The 19,564-nt window shown below is 37.8% G+C and overlaps 1 protein-coding gene across 4 annotated transcripts in view; it reads left to right on the forward strand.

The window, feature by feature from the left end:
- The window catches only part of EVI5L (ecotropic viral integration site 5 like), an 86,637-nt gene that overhangs the window by 7,754 nt on the left and 59,319 nt on the right, over positions 1-19,564 (forward strand). For all 4 annotated transcript variants that reach the window (XR_006102415.1, XR_006102414.1, XM_042454169.1 and 1 more), the window contains exon 2: positions 12,560-12,799. Coding sequence is in view for 2 of the 4 variants with exons in the window: in XM_042454169.1 (XP_042310103.1) it covers positions 12,618-12,799 (182 nt within the window). In the remaining 2 variants the exon portion in view is untranslated. The remainder of the gene's footprint in view (positions 1-12,559; positions 12,800-19,564) is intronic.

Below are 19,564 nucleotides of genomic sequence, written 5' to 3' on the forward strand. Positions count from 1 at the left end.
AACCAACTCTTGATGACAAGGCTGCTTGCTTGTGCACTCTTCCATTTAAAACAGGGGTCGGAAAATGTTCTATTGCTCTTGAATGTCAAAATACAATTTCTAGTGGGTGTGGAGGGTATTTCCACTATGTCTGGAGCCCTCCTGGACCTTCCAGGAGTCAAAAACATTTTTAACAAAACTTTTTTTTTTTGCCTCAAAATGCCATTTTGGCCCAGGGAGGCACCAGAATATGTCCCCAAGTCCCCTAGAGGGTGTTTGGGGGCAAAAAGTATTGATTTTTGTGGGGGATTTAGGCAGGAGGAAGTGAAGTGAGGAGGATGCAGCCCTTCAAATTCTCCCAAGGGGCTAATGCAGACTCCTAATATTTGAAAGTATGTGACAGCGAAGATGGAGTAAGTTTGTTTTCTTCTGCTCTAGGGAATAGGACCCGGAGCAGTGAATTCAAGCTACAGGAAAAGAGATTCCACCTCAATGTTAGGAAGAACTTCCTAACAGCAAGAGCTGTTCAACAGTGGAACACTCTCCCTTGCAGAATGGTGGTGTTTCCTCCTTTGGAGGTTTTTAAAAAGACAATCTGTTGAGAGTGCTTTGATTGTGTATTTCTACATGGCAGGGGGTTGGACTGGATGGCCCTTGAGGTCTCTTCCAAGTCTATGATTCTATTCCACTATTGCCCACCTTTAATCTAAAATGTAGAGATGCTGTCTGGCTTTATAATTTATTAAATTATTGAATTTATACCCCTTCCTTTCTCCTAGGATGGGATCCAAGGTGGTTTGCTGATCCTAAGTGGCTTGCTTACTTTCATATTGATTGCAGCCTACCTTTATTAGTGGTAACATAGTCTGTTGGTTTTAGCTGTAAGTAGAAATGAGAAATCTGTGTTTTCAAGCTGAAGGTATCTTAAGTGCTTTCTATTGGTGAGAAGTTGGAAAAGGCAATAACTTCATTTGGGTTCCATAGCTAATAGTTTTACTTGAAGCAACTGTTTGCTCACAGCATCTGGCAAACTATGTATCGCTGATTCCCAAACTTTGGTCCTCTAGATTTTTTGGACTTCAGCTCGCAGAATTTCTGACTATTAACCAAGCTGTCAGGGGCTTCTGGGAGCTGAAACCCAAAAGAACAAAGGACCAAAGTTTGGGAACCACTGCAGTAAATAAAGACTTTCTAACTTAGTAGTCACTAGGTTTCTAAGCTGATAGGTGCATAATCTTAAACAGTGCCATTACAGTTTTACATATTAGCAGATATGGTTTTCATAGTTATGTTAGAATTCAAATTCTAGCCAGACAAGGATGCCCACTTTCCCCATTATTATTTATATTAACTTTGGAATTTTTACTGATATAAGAGAAGAAAAAGAGATTAGGGGAATAAAAATTAAAGGCTGTGAATTTAAAACCAATGCATTTGCTGATGATATTGTAATCTCTTTAAGTAACCCTTCTGATGATGTTAATTTGCTTTTGGAAAAATTTGCACAGTTTAGTAAAATGACAGGTTTAAAAATAAATATGGACAATTCACTTTCTAGTTCAATACCCAGTAATATTTTATACACCCTTGTCACCATATGTTTCTGTCCCTTAAGCATTGTTTTGTCCAAAACATTTACTTCTGTTTCAACACCAGTGTCATTTTTATCTTTGTTATACCTTCCTTTTAATTTGTAGTAAAAAAGCCAGTTTATTTCAATTCCTTCTTTTTTTAGTTGTTCTTTTGTTTTAATTCCTTGTCCTTTTCCTATTTTAATGAGAATATCAGAATACCTAATCCATTTCTTTTTTGGGGGTTCCTCTGACCTGTAAAATGCTTCCTGGACCGAAGTCCATCTCGGTATTCCAGTATACCAAAACTTTTTATATTTTTCCCAGATCTTAATTAAAGTTCTCCTTATTATGTGTTTGTTCCATTCTTTAAGGTCTTTCCTTTCATAACATAGGTAAGCATGCCAACCATTTTCTAATTTAATTCCTTCTAACACCAACAGTTCTTCGTCATTTAAGTTTATCCATTCTTTTATCCATGTTAGGGCACATGCGCTGTAATACAATTGTAGGTTAGGTAGCCCTAACCCACCTCTCTCCCTTTGGTCTTGCAAATAAGTTATTTTAATTCTAGATTTCTTTCCTTGCCAGATAAAATCTTGAATATCCTTATTCCACAATTTGAATATTTTGCTAGATGTTATGACTGGAATGGTCTGAAAAAGAAAATTCATCTTCGGGAGCACATACATTTTTATTAATGCTATCCTTCCTAGTAGTGATATTTGTAACCTTTTCCACTTTTTTAGATTATTTCTCACTTTTTCCCAGGTTGTAGTATAATTATTTTCTATTAGGTCAGAATTTTTACTTGTAATAGTAATACCTAAATATTTAGCTTTTTTTACAATTTTTAGATCCGTTTCCCCCTCTAATTCTTTTTCTTCTGTTTTGGAAACATTTTTTGTCAAAATGCAACTCTTCTGTTTATTGATTTTAAATCCTGCCATCTCACATGCTTTTTCCAGAGTTGCCTCAATTCTCAAAATACAATTAGTGGGATTATCTACAAATAATACAATGTCATCTGCAAAAGCTCTTAACGAACTGATAGTTTTTAATCTGTACTCCTTTAATTTGATCATCTTCTCTATTTTTTTTAATATAACTTCCATCATCATTATAAATAGGAGTGGGGACAAAGGGCAACCTTGCCTTGTCCCTTTATCTATTTTACAGCTTGCCAATCTCTCACCGTTGATTACTATTTGTGCATATTGATTTTTATAAATTATATTGACCCATTTTGCAAATTTGTCTCCAATTTCACTCTGTTTCAACACCTCTTTAAAAAAAAAAACCAGTTGGCATTATCAAATGTCTTCTCTAAGTCAAGCAATATAATACCCAATTTTTTCTCCTTATACAATTCGTGATATTCAATTATATTCATTAGAATTCTGGTATTGTTTTTAATCTGCCGATCTGGAAGAAATCCCGCTTGATCTTTGTGTATCCACCGTGATAAGGTTTGCTTCAATCTATCGGCCAATATTGAAATGAAAATTTTATAATCCAGGTTTAAAAGGGAAATTGGTCTGTAGTTGTCAATCACTTCACTATCTCTCTTTTCTTTTGGTATTAGAGAAATCAATGCATTGCACCAAGTTTGCGGGTATCTTCCCATTTCTATTTCTTTTATGGTATGATATAAAGGTGTTATTATTTCTTCTGCAAAAGTTTTATAATATTTAGCTGTCAACCCATCTGGTCCTGGAGCTTTGTTTTCTTTTAATTTCTTAATTGCCACCCTTACTTCATCCTTTGTAATTGGAGCATTCATTATCTCTCTCTGTTCTGCCGTGAATTTGTTTATTTTCCCACTTTTTATAAATTCTTTTATTTCTTTTTCTTTAATTTCAGTTAATTCTTCTGCTTTATAAAGGTTTTTATAATAATTTGTAACTATTCTTCTAATTTGCTTAGGGTGAATATGTTCTTTACCTTTCTCTTTCAGTTTAATTATAGTTTTGTTTTCTCTTTGTTTTTTAATTTTATATGCCAGCCATTTACCTGATTTATTGGCATGTTTGAAGTAATGTTGTTTTGTATATTTCACCCTTTCAGCTACTTGTTGTGTAATTTTTTGATTTAATTGATTTGCATTTGCTGACGATATTGTAATCTCTTTAAGTAAACCTTCTGATGATGTTAATTTGCTTTTGGAAAAATTTGCACAGTTTAGTAAAATGACAGGTTTAAAAATAAATATGGACAAGACAGTCATTTTGACTAAAAACCTAGACGATAAAGAAAAGGCGTCACTTGAACAATAAACAAGCCTCAAAATTCTAAAAAGGTCAGATATCTGGGTATTGAAGTCACTAATAAAAATTCAGAATTATTTCAAAACAACTATAAGAAGGTGTGGACAAAAATCAAGCTACAGTTGAAGAAATGGAAAAATCTACACCTATCAATGCTTGGGAGAATATCTACATTCAAGATGATGACCCTACCTAAAATCTTATTTTTATTTCCACACCTACCAATATTAACAAATAATAAACCCTTTAAGGACTGGAATAGAGACTTGGCGGACTTCATCTGGAATGGGGAAAAAACCAGAATTAAACTTAGATACCTTCAGGATGCTCAGAAAAGAGGTGGATTGTCACTTCCAAACCTGAAAATATACTACAAAGTGACATGTCTAATCTTATTTAAAGAGTGGGTTCAGCTAAAAGAGAAAGTCTTATTGAGGGTAGATCTAAAATTTGGTCTTCATGCTTTATGTATGGGAAAGAAAAAGCTAACAGAGCAGTCAATAACCACTGTATAAAAAAGCCCCTCCTACAAGTTTGGAATAAATATAAAAGGTATATAAGTGAAGGTATACCTATTTAGACATCACCACATGAAGCCTTGTATAAAAGCGACCCATGGTTAAATGAGGTTAACATACAAAAACTTGTTGAAACAGAAGGGGATGCAAACTAGTTTAAAAACCTTAGAACAGATTAGGGAAGATGGCCTACAATGTAGTTGGTTCCTTTACTGGCAGCTAAAACAAAGATATTATATGGACAATAGAAATATTGGGATAGACACAAATGAATCCGAACTGAGTTCCTTATTAAGTAAGAGTATTGGGCCTTTGTTATCTAAGTTGTATAAAATCTTGTTAAAATATGAAATGGAAAAAGATGTGGTTAAAGATAACATGGTACAATGGTCTAGAAATATTGGATATTCTATCAACTTTGAACAGTGGGAAACCACCTGGAAGAATAGGCTGAGATATACCGCTAGCCAAGCAATAAGGGAGAATTACTATGAAGTATTTTTTAGATTGTACATCACTCCAGAAAAATTACATAAAATCTCTAAAAAGAATTCTGATCAGTGTTGGAAATGCAGTAAAGAAAAGGGAACATTCTTTCATTTGTGGTGGACATGTGTAGAAGTTAAAAAATATTGGAAATTGATCCATATGGAAATGTCTAAATTGTTAAATATAAATTTAAAATTCACTCCAGAATTGTTTTTGTTAAATATTGTAGAGAAAGATTTGGAAAAAACACATGGTAGAATGATTTTCTATTTAATATCGACAGCTAGAATGACTCTGGCGCAAGCTTGGAAGCAGCTGAAAACACCCGAGATAGAAGAATGGGCAAAAAAACTGCTTGAAGCAGTTGAAGCTGACAAACTGACGAAAATCTTGTGTAGACAAAATACAAAGAAAATCTCAAAGGACTGGAATAATGTACTTAATTATATAAAACAACAATGGAATATCGACTATGATCCTTTTTGAAACTTTTTGTGTTACTGGAGGAAATAGTACTAAAGCAGAAGAATTAAGATTGTGTTCTGTTTGAAAGTTATGTATGCTTTATTGCTATTGATTTATATATTTCAACCTCTGTATTTTGGTGTAGAAAGGATAAAGGTAGAAAAAGGAGGAAATACTTTATATAAAAGAGTTAATAAGCAGTAGTAAACAACAAGTAAAGACACAAGAGAAAGCAATTTTTTTTAATCTCAGGTGGATATAGAAATTTCCCTTTGGTAGTTATAGACGGAGGAAGTTGGAGAAAGTTTACCCTCCAACCGTTAGTTTTCTGTGTTTAGAAAAAACATAGGGAAATATATACCGAGATAAAGTCCTAAGTTTATAATGAGCTGTCTAAATAAATGAGAAATGAGAAAGAAGTAAGTAATAATACTAAAGATGTCTGGGACATTACAAAGTTTATTATTTGAAGTCATATAGTAAAGTTTTGGAAGAACTAAGTACAAGCTAATATAAGATACAAATCAGGACAGAATGGAATTTATTTTATACTTGCTTAACGGATAGATAACTTCTTTAAGGTGTTAAGTATTTGGTTTATGTTATATGTATATCTTTTAAATTTCTCAATAAAAATTAAATAAATAAATAAAAAGAATTCAAATATATAACCATCTTAGTCTGGAAAATCAGTATGCTGCATGAATTTGTGCAACTTGGTTCCATTCCTGTTCAGCAAAGAGAAAGGCCTTCTTTATTTGGAAGACTTTCTTGCCCCTAACAGCTTATATACTCTGCAGCTACAGAGGTTAGGACCCGGAGCAATGGATGCAAGCTACAGGAAAAGAGATTCCACCACAACATTAGGAGGAACTTCCTGACAGTAATGGCTGTTCAACAGTGGAACACATTCCCTCGGAGTGTAGTGCTGTCTCCTTCCTTAGAGGTCTTTAAACAGAGGCTGGATGGCCATCTGACAGGGATGCTTTGATTTAGATTTCCTGCATGGCAGAGGGTTGGATGTCCCTTGCGGTCTCTTCCAACTCTATGATCCTATGATTCTACTGTTGCCAAAGAGGTACAATTCAAATACACAGCCATGTTTGTTTGGAATATATCAGGTGTGGTACAGATGGGCAGCTCCGTGCTGCCCGTCTTTCCCCCTTGTCAGTGCCGCAGCAGCTGCACCGTGCAGCACCAACACACTACCAAAAAGAAGCCACTCTAAGCGGCTTCTTTTTTGCGGCTCCATAAAACAGAAAGGGCACCGCCATGACATCACTTCCTGGAAGTGACGTCATCGTGGCTGCCGTGTAGATGGAATGCCAGCTTGATGGTGGCAGTGGCACATTCTAGGGTTCCGGAGCGTGCGGTTGCTGCGTACTCCGGAACCCTAGAATTGGCGCTGCCACGCCACAAGGAGCCCGTGTGTACCAGGCCTCAATATGCTAAGGGATCTTGTAGCACCTTTGAGTCTGAGAGAAAGAAGTTTTTGCAGTTAAGTCTCAAGAGGTGCTACAACATCCCTTTGTACATTATTGCCACATCAGGGAGCAGAGCTGGTTCACAGTATTGCAGTTTTCCTCCAAAGACCCTTTTATTATTGCTCATTATTGTCATATTGCTATCACTTCTTGATGATCTGTTTTAACTGATGTTATTCCAGTTAAATGTTTTTATTGTTATTATTTTGTATTGATGGGAGGGAGGGTGGAAGGGTGGGGTTTTGGGGGAAAATTTTTCCTTATTTTTTCTGTGACTTGTATTTGAAATTTTCCTTGCTGTATCCTTCAATCCTCAAATGGGAGAGGTGGAATACAAATAAATATTTATTATTATTATTATTATTATTATTATTATTATTACGGAGACCCTCGACATGTTTTGGACTACACTTTGCGTTAGCAAGAGGCATTATTTAACACATCAGCTATCAGGCAATCTTTCCCCTGTCATTGTTATTAAATTATGAATTTAATATAAATAATGAACTCAGTGGATCTAGAATTCAGAAACATAGCCCTGTTACTCTAAAGAATCACTGTGTAGAGAGATCTTGTGGCACCTTTGAGACTAACTGAAAGAAAGAAGTTGGCAGCAGGAGCTTTTGTAGACTTGAGCCTTCCTCAAATGCAAGTCTACAAAAGCTCATGCTACCAACTTCTTTCTTTCAGTTAGTCTGAAAAGTGCTACAAGATCCCTTTGCATAGTTAAATTAGATTTTGTTTTGGAGCGGTTGTAAATAGAGCTGCTGTCTTAGAAACCTTTACAGAGGTGTTAAGTTGATACTGCAGTTGGGCAAATGATATTTCAACATAAAATCATATCATGATGAAAGAATCAACAATGCCAAGCTAGCAAGGATTTCACTTTGTGTTTGTATGTGTGTCTCCCATACTAGAGTTTTTTATTTGTTTTAGACAGTTTGCCAGCTCCTGTTAATTACCATACCCTCCCCTTGTAGGAACTGAGTACGTAGAAACTAATTTCTTTCAGCATGTCCACATACCTAGTGTTCAGTTCGAAACATCACTTGGATCACACACCAAACTAGCACACATTTTGCTGCTGTTGACGGTGTAATACTCATGTTACGTCTGTACACGTATGCACACACCTTCAGCAAAAATTATGTCATCTGATCCCATGTACTTAAGCACAATGAGTCCAAAGTAGGAGAGGAGTGTATAAATCCATATTAAAATTTTAATTTAATCATCATGATGTGGGAAAGATTGCCTGATACCTGGTGTGTTAAATCATGCCTCTTGCTAATACAAGGTGTAGTCCAAAACATTTTGAGGGACATTGGAAGAGAACTGCAATACTGTGAACCAGCTCTGCTTCCTGTTGTGGCAATAATGTGCTCAGGGATCTTATAGCACAAACTTAAGACTTAACTGCAAAAGCTTCTTTCTCTTAGACTCAATGCTGCTTCAAGCACAACACTTCCCGGTGGCATAGGACAGAAGGAAGTTACTGAGGTTGTCCTTTGATTCACCTTCTGTTGAATACACACCAAGATTCTCTGAGAAAGAAAGAAGAGAATCAGAAGCAGGAAGAACTAGGCAAGAAAGAGAAGTGTGGCACATTCCGTTCTGTTTTCAACTTCATTTTTGCCTTTTCACTGAATTGTGATAAATTGTTTCAGCTTCATTGTTTGGTAAAAGTAATTCTTTAAAAGTGCCAGATAGCAATAGTTAGAAAAGGTTTAAGAACTAATGTAATTTAAGAGCCTTGTTTGATCAGGTTAAAAGTCCATCCAATCCAGCTTCTTAACTGTCCTACAGTGATCCAGGGGAGACTGTGCAAGAAGATAGCCCTCTCCTGCTGCTGTTCCACTGTATTTGGTGGCATACTGCTTCTGAACATGGAGGTTCCATAAAACCACTGAGAAATTCATCCTCCATGAATTTTGCTAATGCTTCAAAGCTGTCTCAAAGCATTGTTCCCAATGGAGACGTGCACGCGCCCACGCCAGTAGCCATGAACATGTCATGCTGCCATTGGGGACAGCAGGACTTGAGGTCCTGCATTTTTCTCATCCGCGAATACAAAGAGGTGACTGTACCATTGTGAAAATGTTGAGCTGAGTGAGTGAGATGTCATTGTTACGGTTTTTCATGACATAACTAAAAATATCTGCCAATATTCTACATTGGTTATTTAGTTATGTACAAGTAACTAAGTAACGTCTCATGGCCTGACCTCCCTTAACAGCCAGCAGCTGGATTGGGTAAAGGTCAGTTAGCTGCTGATTGGGGTACAAGGACGATGTTCCCAGCCTTTTCCAGCCAGCAAAGAAGACTGTGACAAGGATGTTTGACAGGAGTTCTGCTTATTGCAGCCTCACTTGCTGGCGGTAGAGGGTTGAAAATGTCATTCTCTGTGCACCTCAGTCAGTAGATGAACAGACTTGCTTCACCTGATCGGGGGGGCAGGTTGATGGGAGGGGCATTTATATAATCTTAAAGTTCTACATAGTCTTACTGAATGTGGAGCAAAGTACAATTGAAAATCCACAAAGCAGTAATACCTTTGCACAAAATACATGATGCACGTTTTTGTAGTTCCACTGGCTTCTTCATCAAGCAAAGGTGTTAAGAACATACCGGAGGAAAATTATAAAATGATGATGTTAGTCACAGGCTTGCATTTTCTCAGTATGTTCTCGGTGTTCTTTGGAGGGATATTCACGCAAACAGGTCCCTCCACCAAGCCATGTGGCACTGGGAACGATTGCAGATCTGTAACTCCAGGTTACAAATCTGTAACTGCAATGCACATCGAAGCCAATATATTCAAAAAGATTTGCAAGGAATTTAAAAAGAGCATGAAGTGAGGGTGGCTGAACAAACTCCTTCAGGATATTACTTTACTTATTTTTAGGTTCTGTGCAAAAGGCAACTTAATTAAGTCCTGTGAGTTTGACCGAACTGCTTAGTATACTAAGGAAAAGTGGTCTGACCTCTCTATTAGAAAGTGTTAGAAGCTTTTTCACAAAAGGACTTGTCCTTGAGTCTGAATTCTTTGTTAGCTTCAAAGTAAAGTATTTGTTGCTATTGATAGGAAAGTCAGTGGTGCATTTGCAGTCAGAGAACACAAGATGTGATGTAGGGAAATCAATAAACATCAGCCTAGTTTTCATATACAGCTGATCTGTTGCATCTTGAAAGTTCTTCTCCAGTAGATGTCATCATCTACGGGAGAATTCTGTAGAATTCATCATGTTTGTATTCTTTGAAATGTCCAGTTAAAAACTGATTTGTTTTGAGGCCTTGTTGCTCCAAAATGTTTACAAGATATGGCAGTATGTATCAGGGGCAGGGAGAGAGATTTGAAACTATACTTTCAGCCCTCCACGTTTGCTGATTTGACTTTTGTGGATTTGATTATTTGAGGATTTGATTAATATGTTCTCTCTAGCAACCTCTAGGTCCTCCAGCACAACTCTACTGGAAGTTGCATAGGAGGACTTAGAGATTACTAGAGAAAACCCTTCTCTAGGCATTGTAGGTCTTCCAGTGTGATTCTGTTATCACCTTCTGGCAGATGTTGACCATAGAGTTGTGCTGCAGGACCTAGAGATTCCTAGAGAGATGTTTTCTCAGCTAAAAACATAGAGGTTTTTTATTTGTAGTTTTCCCACTTTCACAAAGGTCTTGTGCCACTAACCCCAGCAAATGTACAAGGCCCACTATATATTGGAGCAAATAAATATCCTGAATAAAACATTAATCATAACTTCTTCTCCTGGTCTCCCTATATAACTTTTAAGTAAATTATTTGTATTGCTGTCGTATTAAAAAAGTACTAGTTCACCAAAGCTCACTTTTGCAAGTGCAAGGTAGTCCTGTCGATATCCTGCCTGTCTGGTTTGTACAGTCTGTCATGGTTAGTGCAATTCATCTGTGAAGGTCTTTTGTTAGGAATGAAGAATTTACAGGTCCTGTAAAGCTCATGCTTGTGTATGGTTTTTGTTTTGTTTTTGAAATGGAGATGCCTGGATTTTACATTGTTCACAACTATTTTTTTCCTGGAATTCATATTTTTGCCCTTAATCTTACATTGGAAACTGTCATCTCTTGATAACAGTCTTGAATTGGTTTGCTTCTACCAGGCCTGCTATATGTACACTCATGTATAAGTCTAGAAATTTTGGTCAAAAAATTGACCCAAAAAAACTGAGTCGACTTATCCATGGGTGAGTGTAGATACTGTACTTTAACTGTTATTTTAAAAGGGAAACATCACCTGGAGAAAGGCAAAAGCATAATCTCTCCTGGAATCACTGATCCCTCAACTATTCTCCCATCCATCCAGCCTTTAATATGAGCACAAACATGCCTGCTGGAATTTTGTAAACTTTTTGGCATTGTTTTGCTTTACTTCATCCTTTATGGATGCCGCTAAGTTTTACCCTCGACTTACAGTATTCATGGGTCATGTAAAAATCCTTAATTTTGGCCCCACAACCTGCCCTCAACTTATACATGAAGTTGACTTACAGTCAAGCATATACAGCAATATTACAGCATTTGCTTCTTAGTGAAAATAAGTCCTCATTCCCACTTACAAATAAATCAGTTTGCAATCTGAATTGATGGATCGATTTGACAGTGGAGCGTGGTTCACACTGCATTTGCCTCCATCTCGTTTTCTTGTTTTAAAATATATAAGTATTACTGTAATTTAGAAGCTTGATAAGTAAATTCAGATTGTTTGTCCCTTACTAAAACAGGCAGATGCAAAGCATCAACTCTGTCCATATTTGTAATTATCTTGAGTGGAGTTAATTTGTGGCAAGTAATATACTGCCTACTCAGTTTGTGTTTTTCAGAAAGCAGAGTTTAACTTGCTGTGAGATCTGTAAATTCCTACTTGTGTTCAAATTAAGGTGATGAGCTGTCGAGTATTGAGTGCCAAAGTGAGCACTTCAGAAATGAAGTGCTGATGAAATACTATTGTGGCATTTTATCTTCAGAAATGACATTGAATGTAAATATGTGTATCTCCTTTTTATTAAATGGTGAGAAGTAAACTTCAGAATATAAGAGCTGTGTTCAAGCAGATCAAAGATCTGTCTTATCTACCATATATTATGTTCTCATTGTAGTCCATCAATTGGATATGGAAAGCTTTGTGCATATTTAGATGAGAATGTGCAATGCTTTCTTCTGTGTTGGTTGAACTGTGGAAGATTTAGCAGACTAGCAACTCTTTTATCTATAGGTACATCTCAGGGCCATATTTCTGTTTTTAAGAAACTAAGAGGAGCTGTACCTGATTGGGCTATAGGTCTGTCAGCATTCTGATTCCACAAAGACCAGTCAGATGCTTTTGGGAAGCTTTTAGTAGGCAGTGAGGCCCAGTATTCCTCACTTTGAAGGAGACAGGGCAACTAGCAATAAAATGAAGCAACATTAAATGTTAATCTGTTATTTTATTTGTATTTTTAGAATTACAACAAATACTATAAAATAAACTAACAGCAGAGTTAAAGAACAATTAGTTTTCACTGGTATAAACTAATGCTTAAATAAAAATATTGTGGAGATCAGTCCATTCTCTGCAGACAGGGAATTCACCAGAGAGCCACCCTCATATCTTAGGAATTTGGGGAAAGTCTTCATGTTTTGTTTAATCTCTAGCAGCAGTTAAAGATCTCTTGGTCTGATCTATCATGGCAGTTTTCAGGAGGCTATTGATGAGAGAATTGACGTAAAAGAGAACTGGCTGTTGCTTTAAGAGCTCTGTTTTCCACTTTCAGATGATACTTTGACTTTTCTGGAAACTGTATCTGAGGATTTTTTTATTTTTTTTTTTGAATGAACATCCCCGTTACTCTCAAACTGCCTGAGATGGCAAGTCCAGCTATCAGCCCTGATTCTTCTTCCCATGAAGGACTCTCTTCTGTCAACTCTATGCCTGCTTGCTCTCCTACTTCTGATTGTGAGAACCTGAGCCCTGATGAGTTGGAACTATTAGCAAAGCTAGAAGAACAAAACAGGTGAGAAGTTCTCAGCTTTCACTATTGCTATATTGCTGTTTAAAGCCAATAAATAGTAATGTCTCTGAACCTGGCATAAGCTACATTGATCGTATATCAGAGATGATGAAACTAAAATGCTAATCCAGAGTTGTAAACCGTTTTTCAAATGGAATCTTTCTAATAATAGAATCATAGAGTTAGAAGGGACCACAAGAGCAATCTAGTCCCACACATTGCCAAGCAGGAATTGTTGTTGTGTACCTTTAAGTCATTTCTTATTTATGCTGTTCCTAAGGTGACTCTAAAAGCATACCATACATACTCAACTACAGTTGTCCCTCCCAGTTCACAGGGGATCCGGTCCTCCCCCCAGTGAATCAGTAAAACCACAAATATCCAAGCTCCATTGGCTATAATGACCACACGGTCCTACGCACACCTTTTTGTCCCTCCTGGCTTCCTGTCCATGGAATTTTTTTTTTTATTGTAAGCTTGAGGGCAGGGAGCCGTTTAATTAAAAATAATAATTGTAAGCTGCTCTGATAGCCTTTAGTGCTGAAGGGCGGGGTATAAAAACCATAAATAAATAAATAATAAAATAAATAAATTCAAGACCACGAATGGGAAGTCTACAAACTAGGAGGGACTACTGTATAACTTGAAAAATTTATGCCCAAAAATTTACCCTAAAATCCTGGGTCAACTTATATAAGGGTCAATACAGTAATGCTAGTTAAAAAAAGTCCTGAGAGAGGCACAACACCATGTGCCTCGGCAGTGATTTCTGAAAGAGCAGTCCAGGCAGGAGTGTGTGTATGTGTGTGAAAGAGGTGATTCTCTTCTCAGTCCAATGTTGAAACCTTTCCCTGTCCTCCTCCTCTTCTGGATCTCTCTCCCCACCAAACACCCCATTTAACTCTTCCTTCTCAATCCAATGTCAGAACCTTCTTTCCCCATCAAACACCCCATTACCCTCCACTTCCTTCCCTTCCCAATCCAATGTTAAAATCTTCTCCTCTGGCACCAGGGAAGTGGTGTTAGGTGGTCAGGAGAGGTCCAGAGAAGGAGAGGGAGGGAAGGAAGTGCGTTTTCCCCTTTACATCCTTTGTTGCATACCTGTACGTTTTATCCTCAATTTATCCAAGAGACCAAAAAAAAAAATCCATGATTTTGGCCCTAAAACCTTCCCCCAACTTATACATGAGGTCAGCTTGTACACAAGTACATTATACACAGTAAATACCCAAATACTGTACGTATATGCTCATGTATAATTTTAGTAAAAAAAATTGACCCAGAAAACCTGGGTCGGCTTTTCCACGAGTCAATGTAAGTACTGTACCTTAACTATAATATATATATATATATGAGCCATCCCTTTTCTCTGAACAGAGTAGTAAAAGGCAAGAGCTTGGTCCATCATGGGAGCACCAAAAAGAAGCATGGATCCCCTCTGCTCTCTCATCCATCCAGCCTTTAGAATGAACACAGACAGTTATACCTGACAGAATTTTCTAAGTTCTTCGGCATCATTTTCCTTTGCATCATCCTTTACATCCTTTGTTACATACCCCTAAGTTTTACCCCCAACCTATCCACGGATCATATCAAAATCCACAATTTTGGCCCCAAAACCTGCCCTCGACTTATACATGAGGTCAACTTATAGTCGAGTATATATGGTAACCTAAAAGCACCAGATCCTGTCTAATCTTGGAAGCTAAGCAGGGTCAGCTCTTGTTAGTACTTGGATGAGAGACCAGCAATGAATACCAGTTGCTGTGGGCTATGTTTCAGAGGAAGGAACTGGCAAAACCACCTCTGAGTATCTCTTTCCTAATAAAACTCTACAAAATTCATGGGGTTGCCATAAATTGACAGATAACTTGAAGGGGAAAACACACCCAAGAGGACCCCTATTCTGGGGTTTACTTGACATGTTTTATTCAGAGGGAGTTTGCTTTGCTTTCCTCTGAGGCTGGAAGAGTGTGAGTTGCTCAATGTCAACCAGTGGATTTCCATGGCTGAATCCCAAAATCCCAGTCCAGTGCCCAAACTACTATATGTTCTGGCTCTCATAAAGAAATACATAAGTAAATAGTTTGATATGAAAACTGAAAGTCTATCTGATCAACTTTGGTAACAGCCTATCTCCATTTGATGGATGAGTGGACTAAATATAGGCATATATACTAATTTATTTAAAAAGTAATCTTTTTGAATACTAAAGGTGAAATCTGTATCCTGTTGTTCAAATGTTTTACCCAAACATATATTAAAGTGTTTGCTGAAGTCTAAAAATACAAATAGCAAACAGTTCTGTAACACCAAATGAATGATTTGCTGGTTTCTGCCTGTTTCCTTTCACCCGCTTTGTTAATGTTCCTGCTAGATCTAATGCAATGGGCCCTTGCTATCCACTGGGATTTGGTATCAGGACCTCCCATGGATACCAAAAAACATGGATGCTCAAGTCCCGTTATATACACTGATCAAGTCAGCTCTTGTTAGTACTTGGATGAGATGGCAAAAAATCAAGTTTTGCTTCTTGGAATTTTTAGCTGTGATGGTTGAATCTGTGGATAAAGAATCCATGGGTATGGAGGGCTGACTGTAATGTGAGTTTTTCAAGAAAGATTTTGAGTAAGACGTCCTAACAGTCAGTAAGCACCTATTAGTCCTTATATTGTTCAAATGTCAGTGCTTATAGCAGTTTAGAGCCAGTGTGGTGTAGTGGTTTGAGGGCTGGATTACACTTGGAGCCCAGAGTTTGAATTCCCACTCCACCATGGAAGCCCATTGCATGACATTAGGCAAGTTAGTCTCTCAGTCAAGGGGAACCTCTGAATAAATCTTACCAAGAAACCCTATTATAGATTCGCCTTAGATTCTCCTTTCTGTCAGAAATGGCTTGAAAGCACACATCAACAAATAGCAGTTTCTCTGCGTGGGGCTAGGGGAGGAACTAACTTTAATTCTCCGTATTCGTGGATTCTGCATCCATGGATTCTATCATCCATGGCTTGAAAATGTTTTTTTAAAAATCCCAAAAGCACACCTTGATTTTATATAAGAGGCACTGTATATAATGGGATTTGAGTATCTATGGAATTTGGTATCCACACGGGGTCCTGGAACCACACCTCAGTGGATACCAAGGGCCCACTGTAGATAATTTCAAAGAAGTAAGCAGGTTGACTAAATAAATAAGTAATTATAACTCTGCTTAATTTACCTTTTAGGTTTTTTTGTTCATGGATGTGATAACTGCTCAGATCATGTCAATGACTGCAGTTTCAGTAGCTCTGGGCTCCTTCTATGTCCTGCTTGATTTTCTGAATGGCCATAAGGTGGCATTGTAACATCAGATTATTATTACAGTGATAATGGTAGCCACCAATAATTGAATAGAGTAAACAGTGATTTTTGGGCCTTTATTACACAAGCAAAATTTGAAATTATCCCAGGGTCAATGTGAAGGCAATGCAGGGGCAATCATAGGGTTTCAATCAGGAGCCATCTTAAACACAGTCGGGGGTCATACCAGGGTCATTCCAGGGTTGGGTAAATCCTCTTTTTCCCCCAATTTACCTAATCCTGGAATGACCCCCGATTGTGTTTAGGATGGCTCCTGATTACATTTGGTGTTGTGTGATAAACAAACTTGAAACCTCATGATTGCCCCTGCATTGTCTTCACATTGCCTTCACATTGACCCTGGGATAACTTCAAATTTTGCTCATGTGATAAGGGCCTTGGTATCTTGTTACTTGGCTGTTCCTTTGAAGTATTTGTAATAGCTATTTTGTTGATTCCAAAGCAATTTGATTTACCTGGCCACTTTTATCATGACTGTGATGATCAGAAGTGTGAAGTGGATAAAATGCCATGAATACTTTGCTGATGAGAAAGCAGAACTTCTGTTATAATCTGTGGAATCAAATTCTGCTGAGCTGAGAATAGAAAACAAGTTGTTATTATTATTTGTGTATAAGTGTACAAAAATGAATGACTGTGCAGAATACATTAAATGTAGGAAAATAGCTAGTTGATATATAGTTGATCCAGCAAGAGTATTCCCTTGAAAATGATTTGTTAAAAACCAATAAATTAGAATTTGATCAAATTCTTTAGTTCTGTGGTTGAACACACACCACCTTTATTTTGACAAAATGATTTAAATTTAGAGGTGGGAGTGAACTTTTGATACACTTGGGACATGGAGCAAATTAGTATCCTGTACTCTTCCCAGATAAAGGGAGATATAGTAAATCAAGGAGTGAGTTATGTCCTTTCGTCTCCTCTCCTACACCACTGAATGATTTGTATTTTATAAACAGACAAGCAAGTCCTGTTTATGTTTTGCATGCATTATAGTGACTTTGTGAATTCATCCATTCCACTTTTACTTCTGGGGATTTTTTTTAATTGCCTTACTTGTGGAGATATGAGAAAATTAGGGGGGAAACTGGTTTTTTCCTGTTTCCCTAGGCTTTTTTTAAAGAGAAAAATATGGATGATGATTATGAAATACAGTACCTTTAGATTGTGAAGAATTTTTTAAGCTAAGTTGTTCATAGGGCTTAAATACCCTAATGGCACCAGATCCTGTCTGATTGCTAAGCATGGTCAGCCCTGGTTAGGACTTGGATGAGTGATCACTAATGCATACCATATTTTAGAAGAAGTAAATGGCAAAACCTCTTCTGAGTATTCCTTACCTAAGAAGATTATAAAACTATGTATGGCTCAGGTCCAGACTCTTTGGCAGACAGTGGCGCGTTACAGACTGCCCTTTTGGGGCGGCCTGTAACCGGCCCTTTCCCCGCCTGGAAAGAGGTGTCCTCGGGGACTCTCAGAAAGGGGCCACTCGGGCCCTTTCTGATTTGCGTCGTTGGCGCAGCCTTCACATGGCTGCGACAGCAACGCAAACCAGGAAGGAGCTTCGTTTCGGAGCTCCTTCGTGCTCCGCCGAAAGGGCGCACTAAGCGCCCTCGCGCAGTGCGACAACATCACGTTCGCGCCGCCTTGTTTGGAGGTGGCGCGTTTGTGACGTCGTCATGGCGGCCCCCATGTGGAAGGGGCGCCGCCATTTTGTACGGATTCAGTCCGTACTAGGGTTAGGGGCGTCCGGAAGCGACGCCCCTTTTTAACCCTAGTACGGACTGATTCCATAGTTTAAGGCACGTCTGTAACGGGCCAGGATTTGGCTAGCCTGAAGAAGCAGAGCCCTCCCTCCAGTCCATCTGTCTTGGTCCAGGCCTCAGAGGGAGAGAAGATTGCTGGACCTGATCCCCTCACCATTCCCTTCTCCTTTTGTGTTGTGTCTTTTTAGATTGTAAGGCTGAGGGCAGGGAACCGTCTATTATCCCCTCTGTTGTAAACTGCCTGGATTCCCAGTGTTTGGGCACCATATAAATAAATCCTATTATTATTATTATTATTATTATTATTATTTCCCTGTATTGGCTGCCCCAGTCTCTGAAATCACCAGGAGAGGTCCTTCTCTCCATCCCACCACTATCATAAGCATGGTTGGTGTGCATGTGAGGCAGGCCCTTCTCAGAAATTGCTCTTTTCCTTGGGAGGCCAGAATAACCCCCTCCTTTTTAGCCTTATTTTATTTAAATAAGGTTTTTAAAACAAAGTTTTTAAAGAATGGGCTATGGGGTGCTGTATTGTTTTAGCTGAATGTAACACCTTTTTAATTTTTTTAAAACTATATTTTATTCATTTATTGTGTGATTTGTTGTGATATTGTAATAGTTTAATTCTGTTTTAATGTTGGTCACTCATTTTTGGTATGTTTTACCTTGTATTGTCTTTTAAATCATGAGCTGCTTTGAGTCCCAGTTTTACAGAAGGAAATGAGATATTGATAACAGTGAGGCATAAGGGGAGGTGGGGGGGAGGGAAAGGGAGAGGAGGAGGAAAAGAAAAAGAAGTTGACAGTCTACTAGAATCATAGAGCTGGAAGAGACTACAAGGACCATGAAATCCAGCCCCCTTACATGTTGCTCATATATTGCTGGCTGACCTTTACACCTTTAAGGTGATTTCTGAACATACCTAAGAAAGTGCCTTTCAGTTGATCCAGGAATGTATTATAGGATTCTGTCAAGCATATCTTTTCTGCAACATGTTGGCAAGGCTTTTGCATGACATAGCATCTAATTCCTCTTGCTTGCTTGCTTGCTTCACATTCATCCATCTTGTACCACATGTAAAAGAAACTGGTCTGTATTTGGAAGTATGCTACACCATGAAATAGACACGTGAAAGGGTAGAGAGAAGCTTGTTTTGCTTTGAGAAAGCCTTCTGTTTTAGACGTTCATGACAATGACTAAAATAAAGGTTCCAAAAAACAGAAAATATTCATAGTAATAGCTGAGAAAAGAACACTAATTAGATAAGGTTTCATGTAGAGACTCTTGGCAATTCCCTTTTTCATCACCTCATTTTCTGAAAATGAGTGCTTACTATTTGTGCTTGACATATGGAGAAGACTAATTTGAGAATCCATAATCTCTTTTCCTTGGTGTTGCCATTATACTGATGGCATATTTTTTTTGCTATTTATCACAAAATGGAAAAAAAAGATTTCTTAGAGTTCAGCATTTGCAACAAAAATTAAAGATAAAGTGGTAAATTTGTGTTTCTTTCTGCCCAAACTATATTTTCCACTTTAATATACAGTTGTCCCTCAGTGTCTGTGGATTGCCATTTGCAGTTTCGATCATTCGCGGATGGCAAGCCCACGCCATCTCCAGTGGTGGCACATGC

This window comes from Sceloporus undulatus, chromosome 2, assembly GCF_019175285.1.
Source record: "Sceloporus undulatus isolate JIND9_A2432 ecotype Alabama chromosome 2, SceUnd_v1.1, whole genome shotgun sequence".
In the NCBI taxonomy this organism is placed as follows: Eukaryota; Metazoa; Chordata; class Lepidosauria; order Squamata; family Phrynosomatidae; genus Sceloporus; species Sceloporus undulatus.